Source organism: Neolamprologus brichardi, chromosome 7 (genome assembly GCF_056152115.1).
Source record: "Neolamprologus brichardi isolate AB-2024 chromosome 7, ASM5615211v1, whole genome shotgun sequence".
Classification (NCBI taxonomy): domain Eukaryota; kingdom Metazoa; phylum Chordata; class Actinopteri; order Cichliformes; family Cichlidae; genus Neolamprologus; species Neolamprologus brichardi.
In genome coordinates, this window is record NC_142110.1 from 21,928,606 (window position 1) to 21,948,551 (window position 19,946).

A 19,946-nucleotide genomic window follows, 5' to 3' on the forward strand; every position below is an offset into this window, starting at 1 on the left:
TTAGGGGAAAGAGACTAGCTGATGTAATGAAAGTTTATATATTAAAAACTCTGTCAAGGCTCAAATTATATAAAAATAATTCACGTATCTTTAAATAGGATATAATGTGGCACTGTAAATGAAGATGCTCTAAATTGTTTAGATTAGTTTATTATTCTACCAGAAACTTTGTGGCAGCTGTCATAAATGATGTTTAAATGCTTAAAATGAGACTTTTTACTATTTCATGAAAAATAGTAAGCTCATTTTGAATTTGATGCCAGCAACTGTCAGGTCAAAAATCCCGGAGCCAAGGTGTTAACATTTCTCTGACTGGTCACTTGTAGAGTCAGCTTTTGAGATTTTTTTTTTTTTTTTAAAAAAAGAACTTCTGGAGAAAAGCAGGATGGTTGAAAAACCTGTTCACACTGGATTTCCTCATACATTCATCATTAAAAACCTTTGACTAAGTTCCTTCCTTCTTTAGACCCTTCCCAGCCGTGTTGCCCTCCCACATATATACTGTCACAGGTTTGTCACAGCTTGCTTTCATGAGATGCTGCATTGACAGAACATGTCATGCAGGGCTCAGTTTCAAGCCTCAAGCAGTAGGCTTACAACAGGAGTAGGGATTTGCATATCACAGTTCCCAGTTTATACTGTAAGGTAAAGACCCCACAGTATTCACCAGAAAACCAAACAATCATACATCCTACTGGCAAGAACTTTGTGATGATGGAGGGAAAAACTGCCTTTTAACAGGAAATCTATAGCAATGAAATATTTGCCCAAATAATATTATTAAGTCATTACAATACACAGTGTATTGTAATGTACTGCACTGCTAGATTTAATGATTTAAAACACCACCAACAAAAATGTGAACATAGGCATATTCCTCTTTTTTCTTGTAAACTTTGCTTCTTAAACAGACCTCAGGAAGACTGTTATTGCTGTGGCTCAGACTGGGGAGCTGCTTTTCTTTCATCTGTTTACTGTAAATTGTGATTTCCATCACAGCCATCAGAGTTAAGACAGGAGAAATACAGGGATCAAATGAGGTTACAGCATCCTGAGAAGAGTGAAGGCTTTTTGTGAGCAGGTAGAGGTCTACGGTAATATATATATCTAATCAATATGTGATCACACTTAACTCAGTCTCAGTATTAAACATTATTTTATTTTGAAATCCTGCATTTACTTTTGCAATTCCTGGCTCTCATCTGTGCTGTACATATTTGCTGTCTTCTACCCACAAAGCCTCTTCCTCCCCCCATCAGAGCCCCTCTTCCCTCTGTGAAGTTGTTGCCATGACAATCTGCTTGCTCCTCAGTCATATCTGGAGCAAGGAGAGGGAACGTCTGCAGCATTATGCCAGTGACATGCTCTGACTACTGTGAGAGACGCAGTTCAAGGGAGAAGGAGGAGGGAGGAAGTGTATTCAGTACATCAGAACCTTCCTTCAAATGCAGGAGGGGAGAGAAATCAAGTCTTCCCGTTTCAAAACACCCACACTTGACATCTCAGCCGGGTCTCCACAGAACACTGAACGCCTTGTTGTCCCGTCAGCTCCCCAGACCAAAACACAGGAAAAATTGTTGCTTATTCCACTGCTGGAAACAATAAAATGCTATTTATTCACAAGGGGACAAAGAACTTGTTAGAGACTTCCTTCACTGCAGAGAAAACACTGACATCTTCACAAGCTTCTTTCAAAAATAATTCCCTACAGCAGCGCTATTGACTGCCCCATAGTTGTTAGTTTGGGTGTTAATTCGCTAACATACCAGCCTTATCTGTTATCTCAGCGGTCCCCAACCCCCGGGCCTCGGACCGGTACGATTTTAATGCTGTAAGGTTGGTTGACTTTACACTGAAGTCTACAGAGACTGACTTGCTTTTGGAGCGAGCCTCAAGTGGCCACAGGAGTAAATACAGTTTTTGGTAATTCAGTCTCCACTTGGTCTGGATCCCTTTTTTTTTTCCTTGGAAGAAAAGTGATGTCCTCAGAAAAGCACAGTAACAAATATAGTGTGATAATACAATTAATAACATACACATGGTATACAGCACTTTTGTGCTCATTAGAGTTTCCAGACAAAACATTTTCAAGATTTAGTACAAAAAAAAAAGGGTTGGCCCAATGTGTCCCATTCACCATTTTCCTTTACTATGCCGAGGTGAATTAAAAACAAAGGATATGTTATGTGTAGTTCTTTATTTCCACCACTGAGTAGAACAAAACATATTTAGGGTTATTACCAGACTCAAAATGCCAAATTGTTAACGGGCAGCCATATTTTCCTGACACACATTTATCGAGCGGGTCTTACAGTTCATATTAATGTAACTTGAATTTTACTTAATGCGATTTTCTGATTTCAAGTAGGCCACCATGGGCTACCTATGACTGGTCTTTTGTCCCCATTATACCATCTCTTTGAAATCAAAGTTCCTGCAGGTGAGCTAAAATATTTAATCACTCAACATATTGTTGTTTTCCAGGTCTGGGCTCCATGTGAGAATAGGAACCCCGTGTACTGACCTCTTAAACATAATACAGTTTTGTTAGGCTTCCAACTAAACATTGTCACATGACACTATGCAACCACACTGATAGAAATCATGCCAACAAGCTTGGTTACCATGGTTACTCAAAGCTCTGGCTTCATATTGGTAGAAAACACCAAAGTAATTGCATTTAGCTCACATAGGACCCAAAAAACATGAAAAAAATAAGAGACAGACAGTGGAGCAAATACTGTTAAATAGATGATTTCTTTAATAAAAGACATTAGAGCGTGACATTCAGTTATAAACTCAAATGATATTGCTTCAGTAGCATACAGTACAGAACTTAACTGGACCAGTGTGAATTATAATCTGACACCAGCATGTCACCAAACAACCGACTCATCTGGAGAACACAAGAGTCTTCTGTCTTCAGCTTGTTGGTCTACATTCAAACCACTTCAGAACAGTTAAAGTAAACTATGTACACACAATCCACCCTCCACGGTGAGCACAGATGGATGAACTACACAAGCACTAGCTAATAGGCATGAACAGTGAAACTACAGAGATGAGAGGAAAGGGGATGTGTGTACAGGACATGCGACAGGAAGGGAGTAAGCTAGGTTTGGGCAGGCTGAGGAGTGCTTTAATAGGAGAGCCAGAGATGTTGGGCCATGCAGAAAAGGGCATCTTATAACAGCCCCATAATTTGTGCATCCTTATTCATATCCACTGCTATCTTAGAGCAGGATTTAGATTTAAGCTTAAATCAAACTTTGAATTTACTGCAATAGGCTTCACTCACTTAGGCCCAAAGCAGTTCTGGGACCCTGAAGCTACGTCTAATATAAGGAGATTATATTCTAGAGAGGTATGCTGTGGGGTGGGATGGTGTAATTAGTAGTAATAAATGAGGCAATGACATAGATATTTGTAATATCTATGGGCACAGAGAGCGAGAGGAATTTGTGCATGTGTGTGTGCCCAGAGGTCTGTGTGGGGAGGTGAGGGATCAGTGTCTACTTGGACAGCTTGATGGGTGGGGGCACCTTGATGTCCTGTCCTCTCTCCAGCCTCTTCTCACACTCAATTAGGTAGTTGACGCCATCAACCACTGTCTGCACCAGCTGGACCTGAGAGGATGGACATGCCACATTTTAGTAACAAAAGTGAACAGGAAAGTCCACAGAACATAAAAAGTAGACACTATTTTTGCAATAAGGAAGAGTAATTTTATCAAGGTCAAAGCCAAGTCACATTTGTGTTTGGTAAGCCACACAAGACAGAAATTATTAACATGACCCGAAAACTTTTCTATCTTAAAACAAATAAAATAGTGAAAGCCTAATACAGGGTACTTCTAGCAGCTTTTTCTTTGAATGCTGTCAGTGGCTGAAGATACAAAACAGTCTGCAGCTATAAACAAACCCTTCACAACCAAAGTGCAAACCACCAAATAGGGATGAGCAGATATAAATACAAGTTAAGACGCAGAATGTGTGCCTCCTCTAGTGCTATGTAAGTACAGCCCACCTCAAAAACAGGCACTTCTCAAATGTCACAGGGGCTGATCTATAACACACAACCCAGAAATATCTATATATTTTCACAGCAGGACGATGCAACAGTGGTTAGAACGGTCATCTCGCATCAAGAAGGACCTAGGTTTGAATACTGTGTCTGTGTTGCTTCTCTCTAGGTATTCAGGCTTCTTCCCATAGTCCAAAGACATTATGTTAGTGTGGTTCCAAAGTGGCCGTGAGCATGAATTTGTTGGTCTCTGTGTTCTCACCCTATGCAGCTGTGATAGCTTCAGCCTGTCCTGATAGATAGTTTATATTCTGTTGTGTCACACAGCAGTGTCCTCACAGTGGTGTCATGTCTGTGTCAAATTACAACCTGCTGAGGGCCTAAAAACTAACAAGAAACTTTCAAGTACCCGCAGAACTGTTTTTTGTTTTTTTTTATTAAAATGAGGATTACTAAATATTTATTTTATTTAGTATTTCTAAATTCTGTATTATATATATCATATTAATTCAACAACAACACTTAGTAGACACATCTATGGTATCAGTATCAAAATCGTACGTCGCCTTGGTCTCATGTTATCTCATTCATAAGATTTTCTGAAAACCTGACCTTTGACCTTGAGGTCAAGGTCACTGAGATTTAAACTTGTCCAAGGCTCAGTCGAAGCACCCATGGTATGAACTTCAAACTCCTATGTGGCCTTGTTTTTGTGTTATCACACTAATGAACTTGCGTCTAATTCTCCATCAGCCTTTTATCACTGAGGGGTAAAAAGCATCGAGTTAATTTTACTTCCTCAAACTTCTGCACAGGTTTGTGATTTTAATGTTTATTTTATTTGCGTTATAAGGTGTTTTAAAAGGCACCAACATATCAGACTGAAATCTGTATTTGTTAACACAGGCTTAAAGAGGAACACCTCCTTGTAGTCCTCCTGCACTTTTCCCCAACTACTCACAATTCTTCATTCCTCCATCCTCATTCAGATTTTCTTTCCTTAACTCACTGACTCCACCCTTAGAGGTCAGCTCCCAAGCCTTTCAATAATCAGACAATATTTTAAAGAAAGAAAATTAGATGAGTGATTCCTAATCTGTACCAAACTGAAGGCTAATTTGTACACTGCACTTCACCCAGAAACAACAAAGAGCCCCCGCCTCCTCTGATGTCATCAGAATAAAACACACAACCATGCACTCACCACAATAGAGAGCTCCTCTATTGTACTGTACCCATGTGACGCTGAGGCCAAGGACATAACGGAGACGGATTACATGTACAGGCCAAACAAGAAGCTCCTCTTATGCTTTTGCAGTTGTGAAAAATAGCTCCAGCTATACTTTGTCTGAAAAACCAATTAAACTGTACTCTAAATAATCCAACTCACAAAATATTTGTTTAGCAACAGTTTACCCTGTGCTCATATTTTCTAGGTAACATGGTTAAGATGGTTAGCTTTTTTTTAGCCTCACTGAGAAAGCATTGTCTTTGCTTATTCCGGGATAATTTATAGAGGTATTTGTGGTTAATGAACAACACCTGGAAAAACGGCTTGACAGGTAATATCTGCGGTGTACTTAAAGGTTAGGGATGTAGCCACACACTTCATTTACCCTACCTCAGACTGTCCCAGGCGGTCTAGGTTGGAGATGTCAAACACACCACCCACAGCTGCAGTATCCACACCACCTGTCCCTCGCTTCTGCAGACGCAGGTTGTCCAGGATCTTACTGAAGCGAGGATCCTGGGATGAAGCAGAGAGGAGTTATTTCACGCCATTTCAAATCACCAACCACAATATTTTTAAGGGTGAATTAATCTAAAGATTCCTTTTGTAGACTTGAGAAAAGAATTGATGATGTTCACAAAGCAGACGGTGGATATCCAAAGTTATCAAAGGTGTTTTAAAGTGTCAAGAAGAGTGAAGTATCATCAACAAATTCACAGAGAGCAACACAGCGCAGAACAAGCCTTGCAGAGGTAGGAAGTGAAAGATTTCAAAGACTCTGGAAAGAAGAACAAGAACAAGAGAGATGTGTCTAAAAACCCCAGAACAACTCCCAAGACATGAATGAATGACTTAGCCAAGTCAGGAACTGTAGTCTCAAAGAAGACAATTGCTAGAACCATGCACAGGAATGGACTTCAAGGTTGCAGACCAATAAAAACTTAATTCTGGAGAAGAGAACACCATCCCCACAGTGAAACACACAGATGGGAGTATTATGCTGTGGGAAGTGGGAATCTTGTCAAGGTGGAAGGAAACATGAAGAAAGAAGATTTTGCAAGAAAACTTCAAGTAGTAATTGCTTGAGGATCGTTGCGTTGTCTTCCAACTTGACAACGACCCAGAACATGTCGCTCCTGCTGAAGAACTACCTCCAGAAGACCAAAGTGAAGGGTATTGACTGGCTTGCTCAAAGCCCTGACTTTATTCCCATTAAAAATCTGTAATGAACTGAAGACCAAGATCAGTGGAAGAAGACCATCAAATCTGGAGGAGCTTGAGAGATTCATCAAAGAACAGTTGTTTGGGATTGCTCAGGAGACATGTGAGACTTGTTGAAAACTACAACAAAAAGTGTAGGCTGTTATTGAGCAAAAAAAGGTACACATCAGACAACAAGTTAATAATTTTTGATAGTTTGTTTTTTGTGAATTAATAATGTAACATAATGAAGATGTGCTAAAATGTCCTGAGTCTGTTTAACGGAACTTGGGAAATCCTTATTAGCTTAATTTTAAAAAGCCATACATGTGCAAATCTTGTGTTTTAAATGTGACCCCAAAATCCAATAAAACACATGTACGGAGTTTCTTTACAAATATTAAACTCACCTTGCTCAGCAGGGGCAGCTTGACGTGGACACCGGCCCTCAGTCCTGTGCCCAGGTTTGAGGGGCAGGTAAGGACGTAACCAAGCCTCTCGTTCCACATAAATTCCCAGCCTCTCTCCTGGATCAGACGCTCCACCTAACAGAGGAACATTGAGTCAAACAAGACAGTGAGTGTGTTTCACTCCCAGACTGCAATAAATGCCACATCTTTGAGTTTTCATATTTTGTGGCTGACAAGAAAAGAATAGGGAGTTGCTCAACTTCTATAACTGTTCAATGAACTCTGGTGGGAGTGGAATGACAGATAACCCAGTGCTAATGTAAAGCCAAGGAGTGCTGTTCAGGGCCCTCACACATTTAGTACATAAAAGCCCCAGATGTTGTATTGATTGTCTTTAGTGCTTTCTCAAAAGGGGAATTTGGCCTGCTTTTGGATAAACAGTTTAACCCAAAAAGTTGATTGTATTTATCTGGACATGGCGTTTTCAGTGGGGGAAACGTTTTGTTTCAGCTCGCTGTCTGACTTCTTCAGTCTCAGCTGACTGCAGGTTTCTCCAACCTTATAAAAAGTACCTCTGCAGACGGACTGAAACTAGCACCACTGGCAAACAACATGCTGTGAGATCAGTTTCTTGATAATTAATATGGAAATTGTCATGATCAACAACCACTGATCAATGGCCATGAGTACCATTCAAAGAGTTGAGGAATGGCTGCAATCACAGCATTGTAAGATGGTGAAATAAGTACCCTTAGGCCCCCCTGCTTCATTCAGAGATGGTCTTTCCCTTTTCACGTAAATCTCCCCACTCAGTGTTCCTCCCTGTTCAGGATGTGTAAACCCTCATTATGGGAACATATACTTCCTGGACAGGGTGACATGTACATCCTCTTTCCTTACCTGGGTGAATGAGTAGGCATCAGGACATAAACAGTTTATGTTTGCCCAACCATTTTTGGGCATCTGTTTACATGTGAAGTCAAAGTCTAGTGTAAGCAGTTTTTTCCACTCTGTAAGCATTCTCTACAGTGATGCTTTTAGACTGTATTAATTATCTTGCCAGGTTTATTAAATCCATAAAGCCATCAAACTGCAGCAGACCCACAGTTTACCATTATCAAATTTAATATCCAATACTTTTATTAAATCACACACAGCCAACATCTTGCAGTGTGTCAGATTTGCTGGCAGTAATTTCTTATGGTCCAGGATCACATTTGCACAGAGATCACAACGGAGAAAAACACCATGCCTGCTCAACCCCCAAAATTCTCTATTTAGTTTTATCTCTTTAAGCCGTTTCAAATTATCCCCTTGCATACACAAACACAGTCTTACCTCCTTCAGGCCTCTGCAGAACCTCTCAAAGACTCTCTTCATGTTTCCTCCCTTCTCCATAGAGATGACTCTTGTGTGATCCTCCTCATTGACCCAAATCAGGAATGTCTTCTCAATGTTGTGCCTGCGCATAGATTAAGGACGTAGATTATACAGTATTCATGTTTGTGGTTGATGGTTGCCCAGTTTCTGTATTTGCACTAGCATATAAAACAGAAGTGGACAGACTATAGACAGTAAAAAAAAAAACCAAAAAAACAGATGGTTATGGGCTGGAAAATAAAGCCGATCCAGAGGTGCCTTAACCCTGCATTCTACCTGAAGGCCTCCAAACTATGATAGCTATGGTTGTAAAGAAGACCTTTGGTCCTATAGACGTTTATAGGAAAACAGCCTTCAGTCTTGACCTCTTTAAACACTTTCCTGACGAGTTTATGGGCTCATTCACTCTTATTAATCAGACTGAATAAAATATTGAGTCTATTTTGTAAAGCTTTGACATGCCATGTTTCAAATTGGAGAATTATCTGACCATTATTATGATTATCTAATTATCTGAACCCCCACCCCTAAGTCCTTTACTACCGCTTTGTCAAGGTTTCAATGAAACGCTAAAGAAAGCAGACATGTTATTACACATAGATAAAAGAAAGTAAAATCTACCTGATAAAGAGTCAAGCCTGTCAGTGATACAAACAAGTGTTTATTCACATTAATATTTATACTTCTGAAGATATAAGCACGACTGCACAGATGCATGTTCCTATTCCAGACTGAAGACTGTCAAAAGCTATTACAAAGTGCACACTGATTGTACTCCGGAGAATATATATTCTATATACTAATGTTCAGTACCAACTATACATGACCTACTGTACACGTCACTTCAAGAAAAGACTCCCTCATAGAAAGGCACACACAGTATGAGTCATTAGAAGTGCCAACTTTTCATGCATAATGTTATAAAATTTTAAGTCAACGCATAAGACTACTGTGAGGTAGTCTTTTCTCTGTGCATATTTCCTTAATGGTGGCAGACATTTAAAGAGGGTAGGGAGAGAGATAGAGAGAAGGAGAATACAGTGATGCAATAAAAAAGAAAAAGAACACGGAACAGAAGCAAAAAGGATTAAAAAAAATAAGCAAAACGATTCACAGCCGAGCTGAAGATAAGGTTAGTGAAAAAAAGAAAAGATCAGAGAGCCAGAAAAACAGAAAGCTGAGCTCCTGAAAGAAGAGATGATGAAGGAATGACGTGAAGGTGAATTATTAAGGAGAGCTGAGGACAGGTTGGCTGATACAGCTGGCAGAGGGAGAGAGGAGGGAGGCTGGTGATTGATTTTGGCTGGCTGACACGTTGCACTGGGTTATTCCTGAGTACATGCTGAAACTCAGTGCTGAGGGAGCATTTTCCGCATTGCTAATACACCTCCATCAAGGATCAGTATTGGAGAAACGCCAAAAACAAAGACAAAAAAGGGCCCTTCTTTATTTAGAAAACTGTTAAATATGAAAACTAATCATTAAGGACTAAAAGAGTGGCCTCACTTGAGAGAAACACGTTACATAACTGTTTGTATGACCCACTTCCAGTTTGTAGCAGTAAAGAAAAATGTTAATTAAATATCATAGTGGGTCACCTCCAAACACTTTGTCACTGTCATCCCTCAGAAAAGAAGAAAATGTTATTCTTAAATATAAATACAAGATTAGTCAACCATCAGCAGCACCTTGTGTAAATCCAGTACACAGCAATGATCTAAATCAGGGCTAAAAAACACAAGGACCACAGGCCAGAATCGCTGCGGCAAAGACGCCATCCGGCCCACTAGACCCCTCTGGAAAATGTGAAATAGGGCAATCTTTTTTGAAACAACTGTATTTCAATACATTTTGCAGCTTTTCTGCCTGATGAAGACCAAAGTAATTAAAGATTAGACAAAAAAAAAAAAAAAATCTAATGGCAGAAAAATTCTGTTCTGTGTATCTCCTATACAAATTTCTGGTTTTTTTACAGTGGAGGGGGAAAAAAAAGGGGGTATTCTCTGTGAATTAACAAAAACTTTCTGTTTTGTAATTAGACGGCATTCTGGGCAATGAGATAACAAAACTTTCACTATTATTTAACACATTTACTTTTTATTTCAGTTTAAGCCCATAGAGTCCTGCTGGCAGATGTCTTTCATTTACTACAGCAGCATTTCTTTATCATGTAGAAAAAGTGAGATACTGTTGTTGCACTTCTTTTTTGGTGTATTATGATAGCTCAGAGATTAAATATGTAGTTAAACTTCTTTATTCTGACAGAAAGGGGAGTTTCACTGTTCTGGTCCACCTCAGGTCAAAGTGGGACATGTTATTTGGCCCATAATATAAAACAGGTTTGACCTCTCTGACCTACATGAACCTTTACCAAGGTATTTAGGATCTCTTTATTTCTGGAATTAACAGATGAAGTTTTGTTTACCAGCCAGAAACATTTCTTATCCACTTACCAAATACCACGGGCATCTGGCCAGTCACGAGCCATCCCTGCACACGTGAGGAGGGGGGACACCGGCTTGTCAAACAAGAAGTGGTCCTGTTGGAAATACAGAAGAAAAAGGATGATTTATACTCAGATAAGTCCAGAGTGCTTGTTGTTAAGAAAACAAAATGGGATCAAGAAATTAGAACTAATTACAAATATAAACAACATTAGAAATAATATCTTCAATCAACCCAATAACCTTAACCCAACATTCAATCAAGTGTTCTTGCTGCTATTTCCATCACTAAAATGCATGCTGGGTGGCATTAACAATGAGGTAGACCTGAGAATTCAATACTCTGATCTTTTCTCATTGTGAGGAGAAAAATGCTGTGTCAACCACAACACACCCACTCCTGATTATATGTGATAAAATTCTCTTTATTTTTTCTTCTGGTAGGTCACGTACTGGAATTGTAATCACATCAACAGCAGGCTAAACATAACAAAGAAACATAAAGCTGATGGCCCAGAGTTTTCTGATTAAGTGTGCTAAAAAATTCCAGCTTATAAATATGTGATCAACTGACAGATCGTTTCTTTCAGGCTAACTATATGAAGTACAAAAATGAGAGAATGCATCGTCTGCCAAGGCCAAGTATCAGTTTTGCAATTTTAGTCTGGATCTGCACCAAAATGAAATGGGTTATTCTTTTACTTCGTCTTTCTGCCAAGTTTGATACAATTCTATTGGTAAGTACACTTGCTAAAAGACAAGCAAACAGACAATGGCACTGAAAATGTATCTTTCCTTATAGAACACCTGTCAAATGTAGTAAATAAAATATAATGCTTTAGTATAACTTTGGTTTCCAATGTGAAACTGTATACATTAAGTTACAAAATACAGGATTTTTTTTCTAAGACAAATATACAAATAATTAAATGAGAGCAGAAGTAGCTAAAACTTGACTTTTTCCAAATGCAAATTCCAAATGAGTCAAAAGCACGACATCGTCACTCACATCAATGAGCTGTTGCTGCTCCTTTTCTGTCATTTGGGTGAGACTGTAGTACTTCCCCGTTAGGTCACCCTTCAGGCCAGACAGGGCATCCACCACCACTCTCTCCACCTCCCTGCGCTCTGCTCTGGTGCAGGCGGGTGGCAGGCTCAGGCCGCGGATGCTGCGGCCTGTCCTCACCCTGGACGACAACACATATCGCTCATCGAACTGACCTGACTGGATCTGAAACAAAGATGGGGGAGGTTTAGGCTACCTGTGCAGGTAAATCAGATCATATGATGTATTTAAAAAAAAAAATTAAAAAAAAAAAAAAAAAAAAAAGAAAGAAAGAAATACGGGGTTAGGAGGAGGAAGAATTTTGAACTTCTCTAGACTGGTTATTGTAGTATATAAAGAGAGCTAGAAATCTAACTAGGCACAATTCTTAAGTTCTTAATTTTTTGATGCTTTTTGCAAATGTTGCTTTCAAATACCCAGCCTACGGAGTAAAATAATACTTCAGGCACTGTCAGTGTTAGTAATACCTTGCTAGAATCCAGATCAGTGGGGTGCTTCATGACGCGGGGGTCATAGCCATTGTGCCTTTCCTTGATCACAGGGTCCAAAAGCTCTGCAAATACCTAAACCAGAAAAAGGAATAAAGAATACTCAGACATTGCATGTATAAGGTTTACTAATGAGTTCATTTTAAAAGTCTATTTTTTCCTCCTTTAAATATTTATTATTGCTTATTTAAAATAAGCAATATTGAAAACGAATAATTAAAAGGATTTTTCTTATGCCTAGTCTGGAGTGATTGATAAGCCAAGTAGAGCGAACAATGAGGGTCATTTATTAGTGAAATTGAGTCACATGAATTACTGAGTCGATAAAGTTAAAGTAATATAATCATTGTTATTTTGTTGTCATTTGTTGATAAAGCAGGTAATACATTTTCCAAAATGCATGTTGCGGTTGATTAGCTTGTTCGAATCAGTTTATGTTCACTATCATTAATTACCATAAAACAAGCTCTAAACAGTAACTTAAGCAAATTTTTACAGCACCTGATATGCCTTTAAGTGTGATCGGTCCATTTACAGCACGATCAGTAAAATATTTGAATTGCTGCGTTATTTCTGACCATTTGATAAAGAAAAATATATAATACACTTTGATACCTAACATCACTCAACTGGTGGAAGAGGGGATTTCCTCTATGAGAATAAATCTAATCTGTACTTCAGTAGTGAGGCATGGTAGAGGCAGCATCACCCTTTGAAGGTGAGAGTGGGGAGAGAACTCAGAGAAGATGCTAGGAGGAATGGAGCCAAATGCACAGAAGCTTTTAAAGAAAATCTAATCCAGAGTGCATGCAACCTGAGACCAACAATGGATCAATTTTCACAACAACAGCCAAGAGAATGCTGGATTGGTTTCAAGACAAGTCTCTGACTGTCCTTGAGAGACCCAGCCTAAACTCAGACTTTAACCCCCCCCCCAAATCTTTGAAGAGTACCAACGGTGGCTCAAAGCTGATGACAAGGCTTAAAAAGATCTGGAAGGAAAAACTGGACACACTGCATATGTGCATGTGTGAAAGATTGTTACACTTAAAACTATATCTGCTGTAAATGGGGAGAAAAGATGATTTCAGTGACTTTGAACATTGATGCAATATGGGCTGAGTATTTCAGGAACTACTAGGATGTTCCCCCCCCCCAACCATCGCCACCGGGACCTCTGACCACCACCAGTTGGCAATGGGTGAAGTGTCTTGCCCAAGGACACAACGACTGAGACTGTCGGAGCCGGGGCTCGAACCGGCAACCTTCCGATTACAAGGCGAACTGCCAACTCTTGAGCCACGATCACACCTTTGAAGCAGATGGGCCACAGCAGCACAAGATCAACCCAGGTGCTACTTCCTTCAGATAAGAAAAGGAAATTCAGGCTATGACTCACACAGGCTCACCAAACTGGAGATATTTTCTTTGACACACTTTGGGCCCCTGAGTACCAACTGATGATCATTTAAACACCACAGGCTACTTTAGTATTAATGGTGACCATGTTCATCTCTTTATGATCCATCTTATGATGGATCATTTCAGCTGGATAACATGCTACATCACAAACCGCAGATCATTTCGAACCTGAACTCAAATGGCCTCCACAGTTACCAGATCCCAATCCTATCAGTCTCTTAAGTCCGAAGTCATAAACCATTTCCGGGTCCAAACTGTCTAAATTCTTTTACGGTTAATAAAATGATTAGTGTGCTCCCAGGTGTTACAAGAAAGTTTAACATCCAACCATCCATGAAAAATAGAATTTCTGAAATTCAACAGAGTTAGAAGGTAGCAAGATGTTAGATCACTGGTTTCCATCTAAACATTATACACCATGTTCTGAATGAGGAATTTTGGAAAAACTAAAACAAACAGCTCTGCTATCACTTCACATTAAATGAAGATAGAAAACTGCCAAATAGTTAGCTGATGGGCTGTAGTTCCATTGTAAGGTTTTAAACTGCAGCAGATGAATAGTACTACAGTGAGGTCAATAAGTATTTGTTCACAAATAAATTGTTAAAAAAAAAAAAAAATCATATAATGTGATTTCCAGATTCTGTCTCTCACAGTCTCTCTGTCTCTATGCTGAAAATTGTAGACCAAGACTAAGTAAGAGAACTTGCAAAATGACAGGGTGATCAAATACTTATTGACCTCACTGTAATAAAAACCCACAGAGCCCAACAGTGATCTCTCATTTTTAGGGGTTTGTTAAGATTAAACAGAACAAGATACAAAGCCCTGCAACACGTTAACGATACAACAGTATCAGTAGGAGTTTGGACCTGGAAGCAGGGTTTACACGTCATCACTTAATAACCAGATAGAGCACTTGTGCGGTGTGATGAAATGGGAGTTGCACAATATGGATGCGTAGCAACAAATCTACGCGATCGTGGCTCAAGAGTTGGGTGTTCGTCTTGTAATCGAAAGGTTGCTGGTTCGAGCCCCGGCTTGGACAGTCTCGGTCGTTGTGTCCTTGGGCAAGACACTTCACCTACCAGAGGGGCCGATGGCGCCATATGGCCTCGCTTCTGTCAGTCTGCCCCAGGGCAGCTGTGGCTACAACTGTAGCTTGCCTCTACCAGTGTATGAATGTGAGAGTGAATGAATAGTGGAATTGTAAAGTGCTTTGAGGGGTCCCGAAAAGTGCTATATAAATGCAATCCATTATTATTATTATCATCATCATCATCATCTACTGCAACTCTGTGATCCCATCATATCAATATGGACCAAGCTTTGAGAAATGTTTTCAGCACCTTGTTTAATCTGTGTCACAAAGAACTAGGACAATTCTGAAGGCAAAAAGGGATCCAACACAGTACTAGGAAGGTGTGCATATTTTTGCAGTGCAATCTTCTAGCCAACATTTTATGACTGAAAAAAGTGGAAGGGTCTGAAATATCATAAAAAGACTGTCTCTGAACATTGAGTAACTACTTTACCAGAAGTCACTGACATTCTGTTGTGTTACAGTAACACCATACCCTGAAGTGTTCAAAAGAAACTCCCACACATATCAAAAGCTGGGAGTATATGATACATTGCAAATACTAAGGTATGCATTCATATTGTTTAAGGAAAATGCTTACACAATCACAAGTAACAGAAATGTCTAATGGTTGACCTGCAACCTTCAACATTACAGATTAAACACTCATTATTCTCCTGATCCATAGTTAATATCACATTCAAAGACACACACACTGCTGTCAGCAGTTCCAAGATATTTCTGTAGCTTCTAAATGAAGTAGGCAATTAAAATGAAAATGTACTGAAGTATCCTCATTTTAGATATTGAGACATCCCAAAAGACATGTCCCAGCTAAAAACCCTGCCTCAGTGACACTGTAATACTCTGTGTATGCATGTGTGAATGTCACAAAACATACTTGATAATGAGGGTGGGAACACTAACAGGGTAGTGAAGACCCGAGGACATACGTCCCGATGACAGCTGCATATGCAAGTACATAATGAGTCTTCTTCCGCATAAGGAAGGATTCTCTGTTACTTTGTGATTCTTTCTAAAACCTATTAGACCCAAAACCCTGTTTTTGTATGCAGAAGGAAGCCTGTATGTCAAAAGGTTACTATGACGTCTGACCTCATAAGACTCCTCGTCTCCTGCCACCATGCCAACGGTCTTGATGAAGGGGTGCCCAGGGTTGTCCACGCCCGTCTGGATGGCCTCGTCCAGTGTGAAACCATTGGGAGTGGCCCTATCACACAGCTTAGCATAGATTGCAGGTGTGAGGTTACTGGCCATGCAGTTGTTGTGTTTGCGCAGGTCTGGGAACTCCGCACTGCACAAACACAAATGAAAGATTACATGTGAATGTGCTGCTATTGGAGAGAGAGAAAAATGACAGGAGTGTAGGCAATGGTTTACTTTTTGCCCTTGGAGCAGGGGCACAATGAGTGACTCACTCAAGGAACTGTTTTTCATTGCACGTACGCAAGTGACTGGTGTGTCAACCTGTGACTTTCTGCTAATACAACACCCTGCCGGCTAACAAAACACCACTAATGTAAGACACAGAAGGACACGAGCATTGTCCTATAAAACATGGCACAGCAGCACCATTAATGTGCATTCTTTGGTTAATGTTCAACTATTCATGAGATGGTAAAAGTGCCATTTATTTCATGATGATAGAGGATGCAGAATTAGATTAGACACTACAAGCTTTTCAAATGAGCATTTAGGCTTTCACAGACGCTAATGGGAAAAAAGAAAATGCTGTGAAAGACCAGCAAAAATACTTGTTGCCAAGAAGTCTGAAAGATTAGCACTGCCGTAGAAGCACGTATGTGTTTTTGTTACACTTTGTCTCAAAGCATAGGGCTAAGACATCAAAAATAAAAAACGTTCACAAAGTCATCTTTATCATAGACAATCCTTTCAATACTTGAATACTTTCCAGCAAATTCAACTTTATGTTCCAGAATTGTTTTATGTATGTATATATATATATATATATATATATATTTTTATGGCATAGCGCAAAAATAAAACAGGCAAATGTTTTCTAAATTTATTGTTAAACCATTTTTTACATCATTTTTATTAGACAAAAACCAGGTTCTGTAATAGTAGTCTGTGTCTGTGGAGTAGATGTGTAACTGTATGTTCAGAACCATTTACTAGAAAAATTATTTGTCAATCAAATGTCCTTGGATTAAAAAACAAAGACAAGCATGTTTTCTTTATTGCAATAATCTGACAGATATTTATTCCTTTGTAAGGGATGATCTGGCTAGAGCCCTATTGTATGTGGAAGCAATGCCAACGTCTGTCTACAGTTTTTGCCAACACACCACGACCACCTACTGCACCATTACTGCAAGGTTTCAACCATAATCACTAGCTACTTCTAATTTGAAAACTTTTGTACCATCACTTAAAAAGGATTATGATTTTTACTTTTAAAAAAATGGGTCGAAATATTAGTAAATGATATAGTCCAGATGATTTTCCACATTCTATTTAAATTAATTAAATATTCCCCTTTCATGCGGGCCACCCCACTGAACCAATCTTGTTAACGCCCCTGCTGCAGGAGCTCTTTAGGTGTGACCACTTGTATAACAGTGGGCAGGGTTTTATATCAGAATACCAGTAATCATTTACTAACCTATATATAGTGTATGTGGTGCATTTTTAATGCATGCAGGCGTGCACTGGGACACGTACGCACACCGCCTTGGCCTCTCCGAGTCTTTTGATCCCGCCAGTATCCATGTATAACAATGGGTGCATGCATGTAACCTATATTTATGGCGCTAAACCGTCTGCTCTGCAGGCTGATGCAAGGAGCACAATTATAGCTGAAGGAAGCAGAGATTTGAGACATAAGGTTGCATACTTGCGATGGTTATGAGCAATATTAAATCTAATTTTACTTCACATAAAAAGCATCACTGAACCAAGTATTTTTGCAAGGACGTTAGGATTGTGCGTGATCCCTATATGCTGCCTCTTGCACGATTAATTTTAATTATGTTGATGAAAACAATGATATTATAACATATTATTTCACAAAAAACTAAAAAAATAAATAAATAAAACATAGCATTCGCACTGGTTTACTAATAACTAATAATCTGTGCATTACATCACAAAATATGTGATAAAGTTATGCTAAATGCTTCTAAAAATAACGGCTACATTTGTGTGTAGTTGTTGTAGTATTTAAAAAAAACGTTACCTCGCGGGGTACCTCCTGCGAACAGGCACTCCGGCGCTAACATGTTCCCGGTAGAGGAGAAATCCAGCCGTTACCGAGCCTCCCACCAAAGTCAGGATCCCGATGTGTCGTTTGGAGGAAAGGATTCTCGAGAAACTGCTTGCCATTTTGTATCCTCCTTGTATTTGGGTTTTTTTTTTTTTTAAAAAAATGAGAAAGGTCTTTTTTTCACGGCCACGGGGAAGGAGGGTCAGGTGAACGGGAGTGTCGGTGATGAAGTGCCCCGATGGAATGGAAAGGAGTGCGATTGAGAAGCAGCGACGTCAAGATGGAGGAATACACCACGAGAGCGGAAATTCAGCTGCATCTTCAAAATAAAAGCACAAGATTAAAACGCCTAATGTTCTTCCTGCAAATGAGGACACATAACCTTCACCCCCAAATGTGACTTTATCATTTTTTCACAGTATATTTAATTTACTCTAGCCTAATTTACTCGTATTTTTATCAAGTGTATAGTAATTATACTTTTTTTTTTCAAGGAGCAACGATGATGATTTCAGTTTACTGCTTTTTATATTTTACCCTGGCAGTGTATACCTTAATAATGAACCACAGGCAATATCAAAGTCCATCTGAATGCCTCTGGTTGTACACTGTTACTAGTCACTCTTGTGAAAGAGTTCAATTGGAAACAAACAGTGCCTATGAAATATATTACTCCCAACTAGATTTGTTTTAGTGTTTTACAAAAGTCAAATACAGTATATCGCACTACACTCAAATTATTTTGTGAAAACCTTTCAAATATAACTGAAATCAGGATCATGGGTGTCATAAGAAATGTGATTACAACCGACTGTGTGCTGTGCAGACAGCAGCTATTTAACGACCAATTATTTTATTTAACGACCAAATCCAACATCGTGATGAAGGAAGCATCAGCAGGTAAAATTATAGCGAACCTCAAGTCACAGTGCACGCCAAATCAGAATTTGGACGGTATTTTTGCCTCGTCTTGTGCAGTTTAATTGCAGCTATGGGCCTGACAGAATGCAGATGTAAAACTAAAACACCGTGCATATATTTATTCCCATGTCATTTTCACTTGCATGCCCGAATGTCGCGAGAAAAAACAAAAAACAAGCTCTCCATAAGGGCGGAATCTGTTCTGTGCAGGAAGTCACACACGCTTATATGGGCTAACTTGACAGTGTTGGAGCGGTGCGTGGTGTGAATACTGAAGGACATCGGTGAATAGGGCTGCAGCACTAAAACGCCTCACTGTTAGGGGGACTTTACCCGGATGGATTTAGTGGCAGAAACACACACGAGCACAGGATAGTAGTGATGCAGATTTATATGCAATGATGGGGCAATATTTACAAGGGAAGGGGCTATATACAGTGACAGGTAAAAATGTGCACGGAGAGCAGCGCTAAAAGGATGAGACGGAGACGGACGTATGCGGGCGGACCGATGACGCACCGGAATTACCTGAAAACGAGGGACAAACAAAGTTACAGAGTACGTCGATAGCCGAGAGTTAAACTAAAAGTGGACGAGGAGAGTTGGAGAGCTTACTTGCAACACAGAAATACAGCTGTAGCGGTGGTCACAGCCTGGTACGAAGTAACTCTCCGTCACGGATCCAAAGAAGCACCAGCACACAGAGGCGAGCAGGCAGCGGGACAGGCTAGAACATAGGTGTCAAACTCTGGCCCGCGGGCCAAATTTGGCCCGCAGCCTAATTACATTTGGCCCACGAAGCCATACCAAATTACTATCAGAGCTGGCCTACTGGTAATATACAGCTAATATATATATTGTTTAGTATTAAGCTTTGCTTGTTCCATATCCAGTTTTTCAGCAAAACGTGTTTTGAGTCCATAAGAAAGGATTCATTCTCATATCTGGAGGAATAAATATATTTCAATAAATATTAACGTTAGCCCGCGACTTTGTTCCAGTTTTGAATTTTGGCCCACTGTGTATTTGAGTT

The 19,946-nt window shown here is 39.6% G+C and overlaps 1 protein-coding gene across 1 annotated transcript; it reads right to left on the reverse strand.

The window, feature by feature from the left end:
• Positions 1–2,738: 2,738 nt before the first annotated feature.
• LOC102788200 (creatine kinase U-type, mitochondrial) lies at positions 2,739–19,608 on the reverse strand. Its single transcript, XM_006782411.3, has 10 exons — positions 19,529–19,608; positions 17,966–18,311; positions 15,862–16,060; positions 12,222–12,317; positions 11,698–11,919; positions 10,698–10,783; positions 8,203–8,326; positions 6,865–6,999; positions 5,645–5,770; positions 2,739–3,626 (listed from the first exon to the last, which is right to left on the reverse strand). Exons 2-10 carry the CDS (start codon positions 18,109–18,111, stop codon positions 3,513–3,515), a joined length of 1,248 nt encoding a protein of 415 aa, XP_006782474.2. The 5' UTR covers positions 18,112–18,311; positions 19,529–19,608; the 3' UTR covers positions 2,739–3,512.
• Positions 19,609–19,946: the final 338 nt, after the last annotated feature.

Bases quoted from the DNA above. Each gene is read 5' to 3' on its own strand.
- LOC102788200 (XM_006782411.3), bottom strand. From the start codon at position 18,111: ATGGCAAGCAGTTTCTCGAGAATCCTTTCCTCCAAACGACACATCGGG. The intron at 11,920-12,221 runs GTATTACTAACA...TCTTTGTTTCAG, and splicing joins CTGATCTGGATTCTAGCAAG to ATCCAGTCAGGTCAGTTCGA. The intron at 8,327-10,697 runs GTAAGTGGATAA...ATCTATGCGCAG, and splicing joins CCAGATGCCCGTGGTATTTG to GCACAACATTGAGAAGACAT.